This window comes from Bemisia tabaci, chromosome 8 (genome assembly GCF_918797505.1).
Source record: "Bemisia tabaci chromosome 8, PGI_BMITA_v3".
NCBI lineage: Eukaryota > Metazoa > Arthropoda > Insecta > Hemiptera > Aleyrodidae > Bemisia > Bemisia tabaci.
The window spans coordinates 32,504,376-32,516,842 of NC_092800.1; the positions used below are offsets into that span (position 1 = coordinate 32,504,376).

The 12,467-nt window shown below is 40.4% G+C and overlaps 1 protein-coding gene across 3 annotated transcripts in view; it reads right to left on the reverse strand.

Moving 5' to 3' along the window:
- Positions 1-12,467, reverse strand: part of LOC109030272 (kin of IRRE-like protein 3) — a 616,549-nt gene that overhangs the window by 269,045 nt on the left and 335,037 nt on the right. For all 3 annotated transcript variants that reach the window (XM_072303754.1, XM_072303753.1, XM_019041151.2), the window contains exon 3: positions 3,650-3,782. In XM_072303754.1, coding sequence (XP_072159855.1) covers positions 3,650-3,782 — 133 coding nt within the window. The remainder of the gene's footprint in view (positions 1-3,649; positions 3,783-12,467) is intronic.

Below are 12,467 nucleotides of genomic sequence, written 5' to 3' on the forward strand. Positions count from 1 at the left end.
AGAGGAAATTTAACAACGTTTGAAAGCTCATACGGCGTTCTTCCTTAGCACAGCCGCCGTTATTACTTTGCCAAGCGGTCAATTTATACAAACCACATATCCCGTGCTAAGTGAAAACGCCGTATGGGCATTCGAACGTTGCCAAGTTTTTTCTCAGAAAACAGTTATTTTTGAAGAAAGTTATGCATGTTTTTCCTATACATTTTCAGACTTTCAGATCAAATTACGAACAAAATTCCTTAAGGAGCCGGGAGAGTTATGTTCACAAATTTATGATTTTTCAGAGGAAATTTCAGAGGAAAGTTATTCCTAGTAAAAGTGAATCAGCGTGACATCAGGCTGACTCACTTTCACAAGGGATGCATGTTTTTCCTTAAAATTTTCAGACATTTTGGATCAAATTATGATAAAAAGTCCCTGACAGACCGGGAGAGATATGTTCACAAACTTTCTCGGAAATTCGTAATTTTTCAGAGGAAATTTTGCAACGTCGAAAGACTCACACGGTGTTCTTCTATACAGCACGGCAGACGTTGGTTCAAAGACATCGAATATGGATTTCTAGCAGTCCTCCCATTCCATGTTCGTCAAAAGTTCCGGGATTTTGAACTGTTTTGTTCCGATTTCTCCCACTCTATGACCGTCAAAAGTTCCGGGATTATTTTTACGTTTTTCCCAAAGTTCCAGAAAATGCAAAAGATCCGAGACATTTCGGGAATTCCAAAAGTTCTGGGTAAAACTATGCAAAAGTAAACAGTTTACTGAAGCTTTGGGCTAAATAAAATAGAATTTGGTGGCTTACACTAAATCCCACCGATTGAATCTCCAGAAAAATCTCAAAAGTTCCGTGGTACTAGTTCCGGAAAATGAGAGCACTGCTTCCTAGCGGCAACGTGGCAAGATGGCCGGATGCCCAGTTTGCCAGCTGCCTACAAGACGGAGCACGTGACTCCGCCAAGTTCTGCCCGACGAACTTGTAGCGCACAAACTTATAACCTCACCCGCGAGACCTTTTTCATGATAATTTCCAGCTTCGAAGAAATTAAGGTGAACGTGAGGATTTAACTCGGGCCCGAGACCACCTGCGTAAACTCTCGCCTCTCCCTGCAGCTCCTGTCTTTTCGGCCGCATAAAATATCGATTAAAATCACGGCAGGTCCTCGGGATGTAGACATAATTTGCTTGACAAGTTTGCCCTAAATGTTGATGCATCCCCGGCTCCTCCGAAACCCTTTTGCCGAAAATCGCAGTGTTCTTTACGGTCATTTTCGACTGGATCGCGTTAAGCAGAAAGGAACCAAACCACATCCTTTATTGCCAAAAATTCGGCAATTCACTTGTTTACATGTATGAAAACGGTTGTGCCGATTTCTGTGGAAATTTCAGCGAATTTTCTGTAAAGCACGACGTAAATTCCTTAAAATTGTCAAAGGACTCCGCGTGAACGTTCTCTAGTAAAGAATTAAATTGCCCAATTAAATTCAGCAATAGCTAATGTGGCTGTCCTTCCTGGTAAACACGGTCCAATTATCCTAACGATAATCCAATGGGCGCAATGGATTAGATGAAAAGGAGGGTGAAAATCGTTTTTTAAAACTGAAGTTAAGGTGATTCTTCTCGGGTTTTCGGCATAGTCGAACTGGCTTGCATGTGACCCAGGTTTGATCCTGGCGGCTGGCGACTAACTCTTAATGAGGTCGCAGACAGCAAAGATTTGGTCACCTCAACTCAAAGATTTGGTCAATTTGACACAGGGTAAACTAATGCCAAAAAAATCAAGCAACGGCTTCTGCACGGAGAAAAAAACCTCGTGCGTGGGACCCGAAGTTTAGGTCATATGGATCTCTGAAGTTTTCAGATTGAGCATCCGAACACTTTAGGCTAGCTGTCGAGGTTCGGATCACACATTTGAAATTCCAGTTCTTACATCTGAAGTACTTCAGATGTGAGAACCGAAGTTTTTCAGATGTGAAAACCGAAGTACTTCAGATGTAAGAACTGAAGTTTCAGATGTGTGATCCAAACCTCAGCAGCTGAACCTAAAGTGTTCAGACACTCAATCCGAAAACTTCAGAGATCCATAAGACCTGAACTTCGGGTCCCACGCACGAAGTTTTTTTCTCCGTGTGTTACAATGGGTTTTCATTCCCTGTACGGACACAGGATAATTTTTTCTTACTGTAATAAAAAGGAGTTGTTTAAAAAACGACCATGTACACGGCCCTAAAGACCACAACAACAAATCGCGTCGCACGTCGAGGCTCTCAACAGACTGTTGCGGACAGCGTAAAGCAAAATTGGAGTGATATTGCACCGGATCCGATGCATCGGAGTATCGAGGCGCGGTGCATGGATGCGCTCAGCGGATAACGCTTAGCGTGTAATTTTTCCGTCTCGAAACGGAGCCACTAATGCATTATTCATGGGCTCCTATGCCCATGTGAACTTCCACATTTTCTTCCTCGGAGACCGCCACCCACCGCCACTCGGGCGACCCGCGGGCTCGGGGCTACATCTGCGGCTCGACGCGCGCGTCCATTTTTGTATCCCCCGATAATTTAAATGTGATTAAGGAGCCACCAACTTCCGACGGGAATCAAACTCACGTCGGCAACTTCGACCGGGGCACCTTTTGTTCCCGGAAAAAAAGTCACGGAGTTAACTCCGGAACTTAAGTTAGCTGGAGGGAAGGGGGCGCTTTTTAAAACTAAGGTTAAGGTGATTCTTCCCGGGTTCCAGACATGATCGAACTGACGTGAGATACAATCGATTCACTGGAAAAAAACGCATTGGATCTAGAGTCCAGACTCTTAAAAACATCGACAAGAAAAAATACTCTTGATTCTATCAGATTTAAGCTTAAATCAAGAACCAAGCCTCTTAATTTGAGCGGATTTCCTTTTGATATAAGCTTAAATCTGATTGAATCAAGAGTCCTTTTTCTTGTCAATGTTTTCAAGAGTCTGGACTCTAGATCCAATGTGTTTTTTTTTTTCCAGTGTATTAAAATGAACACCATTATTTTTCTTTAAAATTAACAATAGTTTGGTGGGAAACCAAAACTATTTGCTATTCTGGAAAATTTTTCAGATAATCATGAGGAAGCAACATTTTTACAACACTGTAGTCGCGCTGGTTCTTCTTCGCTAAATGCGATCCAATTATAACATTTTGGAAGATTTAATTTCTCAGCCAACAAAGAAGGACAAGACTCTTGCGCATGAGTCTAAAGGATAATCCTTCTTAATAGTAAAAATTGCATAATTTTGACCAATTAAAGAAAAATTTAGCTATAAAAAAGACCGGTGCGTTCTATACGAAGATCGACTACTGTGTTAAATGCAAAGTGTTTTAGGGCTCCATCTGGCAATTTCCAAATTGTGCAATTTCTTGGATGAGAATGATTTTTTAGACTCCTGCGCAGGGACTATAGTCATCTCTCGTGCTATAAAGTATTGACCCAATAGATACGATGGATCAAATGCCAGGCTATTTTGAAGGCAACTTTACGGTGAGACTGACTATTGTCAGTGTTAGTGTTTTACCGATAGTTACAGATCTATCACGAAATTTGGATTTCACAGGCAGAAATGTTGCTCCTGAATCTCCAACATGTTTTTACTGAGTATGAAAGGTGCATGTTACTAACCTGTATAGAGGTTTGTGTGCGCTACTCTTGAACCAAAACACCATGTAAACTCTGTCGTTTTTTGGAGATGGTCTGATGTCACAGGGCAGACTGGCAGTGCGGCCTAAAACAGCATCAACGGCAATTGTGCTCACTGTAACACAGAAAAAAAGCTAATTTAATTTAATGATCACGGAGAAATTTTACATAGTGATGGAGTCGATTTTGAAGGATCCTGCAATGGAAATTGAAACAGTTGAAGAGAACGAATCACTGGACAGGGTTCACAGAGTAGGAAATTGAGCACTGAATTCCACGTTTCCTTCTCAAAGTTTCGAGAGGTACTTCAAAAGAGGGTTTCCATAAATCTGCATGTCAACCCCTCTCGTTAAGGATGAATTACGAACATAATTTTCATTGATTTTTATTCGAACAACTTTCGTGAAATAGGCAAAGTCAGTGCCTGTTCATAATGGGTCACTGAATCATTGCATGACCAAATTTTGACTTGCGAATACATGCACCTTGACTTCGTAAAACAACCGGAAAAACCCTGGTACTGGTCTGAGACACTCTGTATACGGATCGAGTTGGGCAGAAAGGGACCATGCCCTATCAGCTATTGCAAAATTTCATTGGGCAATTTAATTTTTTACAGGAAAGCGGTTGTGAAGATGTGCGTGCAAATTTTAGTGATTTTATGCGTAGCAGGAGGCAAATTCCACAAAATTTTCAAAAGCAATCCGCACAAACTTTCTCTTGTAAAAATTAAATTTCCGGGTAAAGGCAATAGCTGATGTGGCCTGGTTCCTTCCTGCTAAACGCTGTCCAAACCTTAATCCATCAAAATACGATTCTATGCCTATAGCGCGACAGACTCACTGAAAGGTCTACGCTGCCGCGATAGCGAAGAGAGCCGTAACGGCAAAAATGAAGTTTTGAGGAAACGGGCTCAGAAGCTTCTGACAAGATTATTTTATTGAAAGAAGCCTCCGTTCTTTATCAAATTGCCACTAATCGTCCGGAAGACTCCTAGACATCGTATGGATGATTAAAAATCGACTGATTTTATTTCCATTACATAAAAAGAGTATTTTTCATTTTCATGCTAGGTTATTGTTAGGCAAGACAGCCGTAAGTGCTATCTTCTGCATGCTTTCGTGGTTGCGTGTTGGACGCACAACAAACACATTTTCAGGTTAGGAATTGGCAGAAGAGGGCGGCACTTTACTGGAAAGCACTGTTTTCATTGGCTCTCATGCATTTACGACTGTCTTTAAAAAAAACTGTGTCATTTTTTCTGCATTTACGGCTTTTACATACGTCTCGTTTTCATTAAATTCGGATGAATTTTGCTGTTTTAGCTGTCTCGGTAATTTCATCTAAAAGAGTTTAGACGAATTTTGAAGAAAACTCGATTTCGAAAATTTTGCACTCACGGCTCTCTTCGCTATCACGGCCGTACGTGTAAATAAAGATAGGAAAACTCTAGGTGTAAATCTAGGCAACGAGGGGGTCGTGATTATTTTTGCTCTTTCGTAATGATTGAATCTGCGAGTCGGTCTGGAGGGTTCGGGATTGGTGCTGCGTCGAGGTGGGAACCTAATAAAGCGTGCAAATTCGAGAAGAGACCGTGACAGACAAGTCGGAGCGGATCAGGGCTTTGATGGCTCGCGATCCAAGCTCAACTGCTGAAATTAGATTTGATGCAATAAAGCAGTCACGTGACGCAGCTTAAACGACATCCCCAATTAATTTCTGCGTATTGCTTCGCGTTATTAGAGCTAACTTCCACTCTTTCCCAGTTGCCAAGTCCCTCGAAAAATTCCACATGATTGGGGCGCAGGTGACGTCATTGCACTGATCCTCTAACAGACGCACATAAGTCGCAATTATGGACAAAATGGGCGAATTTAACAGTGATCAACCTAACTGCGGATAGATTAGCGAAATCGATGGACAAGGAAGAGAAAGGAAAATACAGCAAACCTATTGGTTGATGGTTAGTTAGACTGGTTGTTAGTTAAAAAGGAAGCCTTTTGGCGACTTCATCATCATTTTTGAACGGGTATCACTTAATGGAGAATATGCAGGTGTCGGATATTTTAAGACTTTCGGCACTACTCAGTACTCGTTTGTTTCGTGGCAGATCAGGGAAACAGCACAGGAAATGTGTCATTCAATAATAATTTTTCTAGTTTCACCAAGTTCATTCAGATTTTTCCAGAAGTTCTTGTGCGGTTTTGTTGTTAGGCAAAACGTCACTACGGACCTGGGTGGTTCCTTGGAAATTTTAAAACCATCTAATGTGACCCCCCTCCCCCCCAAAAAAAAAATAAATAAATTATACATAAAATAAAAAAAAATGCTTGAGAAAGAACTACGAAGTGAACTAAGCATAAGAACATCAAAGGAGATATGAGCAAATGATTTAATCTGCTAGAATACGTGTGCTCAAATGAGAAAATGCTGCCTGATGACGCCACAAGACGGCAAATTTTCTCTCTTTCAAATCCGTTTTCCTGCAATTTCCCATAACTGAAAAAAAATTATGAAAAGCACTGCAAACGCAGCTCAGCAAGAACTCTCAGATGCAGCAATAACAATTTTTCGTGCAAATTCTCCATTGGATTCATCCGCGGGAAGTGCACAACTCAGTGCACAGACCAAGGTTGCGACGTTAGCGAAAAATGTGGGTATACTCCCACACTCGAAGGTGCGTTCTATGACCTCCAGAAGCTTTATAGGCGAATTCGAATTTTCACTTTTCTTCCACCTTGGATGGAAAATTATAAGGATATCCCTTTTTTATGTACCATACGATACCATATGTTTCATGTAATCATGTACCATACCATAGCGTATACCATAGTTTCGGTCAGAAACTCATTTTGTACAAATTATAAAAACAATTAGATAAATTTCACATGGGTTTAATCAGGGAAACCCACTGATTTTGCAGCACCACCTGGCAAAAATGACACGGTCTCAACGTATCTTCGCTAGGAGTCCTGTTCAAACGCTCCGGCCATTCCAATCAACCGAATTGAGGGCACCGTGGCCGGCGAGGCGAATGGTATCACAGTCGGAGATTCAAAGCGTTCGACGCTGAATTTCCATTGTTCGACCCTGGTCGTGCCGCGGTGCTCTCGGATTGGCCGGACCTGTAATTGATGCCCAAGACTTGGGCATGGAAACTTCTAATGACTCCTTTCTCCTCAGCTCGCCTGCGTTTTTCCTTGATTGACTTACTCATTCTCCCTCTGCTGAGCCGAGGAAAAACGCCGTATGAACCTTCAGGCGTTGCCAAATGTCCTTCCAGGAAACGCGAATTTCCTGGTAAATTTATGAATATTTTCCTCCCAATTTTGCAGATGATTTATATAGTTCACAATTTTACCTAAAGATTCTAAAAATTTACAGGAAAAATATTCATAATTTTCCTCAAAAATGAACATTTTATCGAAGGAAATTTGGCAGCTCTCGAATGCTCATACGACGTTCTTCCTTAGCACGGCAGCCCTCTTAGCGCGATCCTTCTTTCTTGCTAATCGCTTGGCGTGCTTTGCGATGTATCGATTGGTCTGCCATTTAAACCTACGAAAAAGGATCGATAAGAGGACGTTCGCAACGAACACCTTAATAATCTATTTACCATAGCTTCAAATGGGGAGCTATCGATAATCGACCATTCACGCCTCACCACTGATTCTTGCGTCTCAGCGGTGAATCCGAGTTTCGAACCTGCGCTTGACCTGGAAATCCTCGATTTTTATCTCGGATTTTGAAACAAAGGACTCCCAGGTAATATACACAAAGAAAACGAATCACACAACTAGCAGTCTAAGAACCGACCCCTGAAAAAGATATCTGTGTTGACAATTGAATCAGTGAGAATGAAAACACACCAACTCGGTACCTCGAAAATGCTCACTTTTCACTAAGGACAGACAATTTTCATAAAAGTCATTGAAGATACCGTACCTATCTGTTCCAACTTGGAAATTTAAAGTTTCCTTAAGTACTTACTTTTAGTCACCAAAAATATTTTTCTTTGACTAACTTCTTCACCTAATATGCAGTTTTGTGTGTGTCTTGATTTTTTTCATTTTTTCGAGTTGGCGTGTTTTCGTTCTCACTGATTCAATTGACAAGGGTTAAATGAACCCCGTTTAGCAGAAAGGGACCGCATCAGTTATTGCCAACTTTAAATCTGTATAATCTACGAAGGTGTTTGAAGAGGAAACATGATTTTTTTTTCTAGTTAAAGCCTTGTCTTCCACTGAACTCGTATCATCATCATTGTGGTGTCATCGTATTCAAAGCATTGTATCTCGGTGATTCTCCTACCGAGCACCACTTTAGTTTTTTCCTTTCGAAATTAATGGGACAAACTAATTGAACATTTAAGATACTATAAATTTCAGATGGGCACAGAGCTGCCTTTCATCCCCGGAGTGATCTCTCTCATCGCCATCATGTTTTATTTATCATATTTATATGTATACTAATTCAGAGGCTAGACGCACAGGGTCACGACGGCCCTCGTCAGAAAGTAAAAGAAGAAGATGATAAATTTCAATGGTAACTGTTTAAATATGAGACGTTGCATGGGTTCATAAAGATACATGAGACATTTTCGTACAAGTAAATTTTGGGAGTCATCTCCGGGAATCGCATGCAGGAGGTAAAAACCTGAGAAATATGGCGTCGATGCATTTCCTTCGTGAAATATGAGTACGAAACGTTTTCTTTGAATGGAAGAGGAGATGAGGATGATGATACTCACTGACTGAGGCTATGATGTCTTTGCCGGTATAGTTTCCGTGCTCGTATGACATCGAATCTTTACGAGGAGTAGAATGTAAGGCCAATCCTTTGATGCCAAACCTATTAACTTACATTTCTAAAATCCTCGTCTCAAGCGGAGTAAACATCAGATAAAAGCATTAACCGTACCAGCTATATACAATTTAATTACAAATAAGAGATACTGAATTTAACACGTTACTGCCCCGCGTGAAGCTAATAATTGGATACCGGTTCAAAAATAAGGTACTGAGCTGCCGTGATAGTGAGGAGAGTGGTAAGTGTCCTTTCGAAATCGAATTACCTTCAAAATTCGTGTAATCTTTTATAGATGAAATCACTGATATAGCTAAAACAGCGAAATTCATCTTATATTTCATTAAAACGAGTCATACATGTGTAAAAGCCGTAAGGGCACACAAAATGACGTAGTTTCAGACGAAGACATATTAAGTGACAATCTTACTCCAGAGAGCTAATGAAAACAGTGCTTTCAAGTAAAAAACCGCCCTCTTCTGCCAATTTTTAACCTGAGAATGTGTTTGTTGCGTGTCTGAAACGCAACTACGAAAGCATGCAGAAGATAGCGCTTACGACTGTCATGCCTAACAATAGCCTAAAATGAAAATGAAAAATACCCTTTGTATGTAATCGAAAGTGAATCGGTCGATTTTTTTATCATCAAAACGATTTCTGGGAGTCTTTCGGACGATTAGTGACAATTTGACAAAGAACGGAGGCATCTTTCTAGTGCATCACATTCCATGCCAAGCTCCGGGATTCGGAACTTTTTTGTTCCGATTCCTCCCACTCAATGACCGTGAAAAGTGCCGGAATTCTTTTTAGATTTTTCCCAGAGTTCCAATAGAGTTCCGGAAAATGCAAAGGATCCGGAGAATTTCGGGAATTTTAAAAGCAAAAAGAAGGAAAAGTAGGTTTTTAAAGGAAAAATTCAGGAAAATCTAAAAAGTTTCGGACTTCGGTACTACACTGAAAAAAAATTCTCGGCGTTTTTACCAAGGTCCGTTGGTACCTTTACCATCTCACTTTTTTTTACCAAGTATTGGTAATTTTACCAAGACAGACTGGTAAGCTTACCTAAAAACCGGTATTTTTACTGTTTTTCTCAGGTAAGAATACCACTTTCATTGGTAATCAATTCCCGGTAACTTTGCCATTTTATCTCGGTAATTCTACCACAGTCGATAAAAAATATTGGCGTTTTTACCGGGGTCCAGTAAAATTACCGAGAAAGTCAATAATTTTACCGAGATTTCTCGGTAAAATTACCAATTCCATAAATGGTAATTTTACCAAGAAAAAACTGGGATCAAATAGAACCCTGAATTCTTGGTAATTTTACCCTTTTCTTAGTAAATATACCGAGATTTTTTTTCAGTGTAGTTCCGGGGAACGGGAGCGCTGCTTCTTTCAATAAAATTTTCCGGTCGGACCCTTCTGAGCCCCTTTACTCAAAAATTCATTTTTGCACTTACTGTTTTCTTCGCTATCACGGGGCTGTTATCTCGGCTAAAACGGCAACGCTGTCCTCGGAAGCGAGAGTACTCTGACGAGAATATTGAATCGCGTCTGCGAATCGAACCCGGAGCAACTCGACTGCGACGGAGCACGGAGACCAGGGCGAATTATTAGGTATCGACCCGGCGGAACAAATTATGACGTCACATTCCATTGTCCGCCTGGAAACGGCAAAGGAGCAGCGAAATTAATCCGAAGGCGAGTTACTCTCCTTCGCCGGGGATTCTGTCATGTCGTCGCCTGCATACCTGATGTCAATTACCCGCGTCCGAAACGGGAGCCCCGGAATAAACGCGCATCCATCCAATTATCTTCCGGATCTCTTGTCTTCTTTTCAGGGTTGCGGTATTTACACCCATTGGAAAATCTTAGCTTATCGAGTTGGAGATTATCTTAGCCGGTTTTTTACGTTATGTCTCTGAAGTAGAAATTAATAGAGCAATGGCTAACGGACAGGAATCAAGTTTTTCCTGACAAAATGGGGTGTGACCATGAATCAGTTGGCAAATGGGGCATCATAGACGCGCATCCATCCAATTATCTTCCGGATCTCTTGTCTTCTTTTCAGGGTTGCGGTATTTACAACCATTGGAAAGTCTTAGCTTATCGAATTGGAGATTATCTTAGCCGGTTTTTTACGTTATGTCTCCGGTGCATAAATTAATAGAGCAATGGCTAACGGACAGGAATCAAGTTTTTCCTGGGAGGAGGGGGTGTGACCGTGAATCAGTTGGCAAATGGGGCATTATAAACGCGCATCCATCCCATTATCTCCCGGATCTCTTGTCTTCTTTTCAGGGTTGCGGTATTTACACCCATTGAAAGAAGTCCCAGCTTATCGAGTTGAAGATTATCTTAGCCGGTTTTTTACGTTATGTCTGCGGTGCAGAAATTAATAGAGCAATGGCTAACTGACAGGAATCAAGTTTTTCCTGGGAGGAGGGGGTGTGACCGTAAATCAGTTGGCAAATGGGGCCTTATACTGCCGTGTTACGGGAGAACACCGCACGAGCCTTCGTCAGTTGCCAAAATTCCTTTCGTTACATACGAATTTTTAAGAAAACTTGTTTTCGATTTTTTAGAGAATTTTCTTCGTAATTAGATCTAAATTATCTGAAAATTTCAAGAGAGAATCTTCATAACTCTCTTTAAAAATGAAGATTGCACCGGAGGAACTTTGGAGGGATTTCACTGAAGTTACCTCTCGAATGTTCATACGACGTTTTTCCTTAGCAAGAAAGTACACATAAAGCGAGCTAAATCAAGACCTTTTTCCCCCATAAAGTTAAAGGGACCATCTCATAATATACGCGACTGAACAAATACTCCTTTATTTATTTTTGGAAAAAATTAGTTTTCTTGGGCTGCATCCGCCAACATGGATTTTTAAATTTTGAAATTTAACTAAAAATTCGAGTTTCTCGTCAGAATATACCTTTTGGTACCACGTTGCATGAAAATCGATCGGACAGGAGCCGAGATAGCATTCACCTACCAAACCTACAAAGCAACAAAATTCACCGAGAACTTCGAGGAAAACAATTTGAAAAGTTTCCTTGTAAAAAAATAAAACATAAAAAGTGATTTCGAAAAGTTGGAACAACTTTTAACTTTCCTGTAATCGAATATACCCGAGTTTCAGGATTCTGATCGGTCACACAGTTCGGAGAACCGAGCGAAACGAAGTCAGGTTGGGTTAAGTTAGGTCACGCAACTAAACTAACTCTCCGGATGCGCTGGAAGTATCACGCAAATTGAAGGCGCCCCAATCGCGAATGAGCACACACTGTTTCTGCAATTTCGATCGATAAGACTTTCTGAGCACTTCATCTTTTTCAGTACATTGTAAGCAGTCATGCTGCGAAAAAACCGCGTAAGGGTTATTTGATGTTGCCAAATTTATTTTAATAAAATACAGATTTTCCAAGAAATGTATGTGATTTCACACGCTATTTCTACAACTTTGATAAATATGACTTTCTGGGCTTTTCATCTTTTTCAATATATTGTAAGCAGCCATTCTGCGAAAAACACGTATGGGTAGTTTAATGTTGCCAAATTTATTATGATAAAATACAGATTTTCCAAGAAACGTGTCTAATTTTACACACTATATCTATAACTTCGATCGATACGAATTTCTGGGTTCTTTTTCTTTTTAAGTACATTTTAGGCAGGGATGTTGCGAAAAAACCGCCTCTGGTTAATTTGATGTTGCCAAATTTATTCTGATAAAACACAGATTTTCAGAGAAACGTGTGTAATGTTACAAACAGGTTTATTCGTAATTATTTGGCGTACCTACACAATATTCGGGGAAATATTCGGAATAATTTTTAGTGGAAATTTAATATAGAGAGATATTGCAAATATTCCCTGAAATGAATACCCTATTTTCTTTTTTATTGTTGACACTCCAATTTTCAGTCAAAATCGTTATTCATTCGGAAAACCAAAATGGTAAATGGGGTATAAAATGCAATATCTCAGT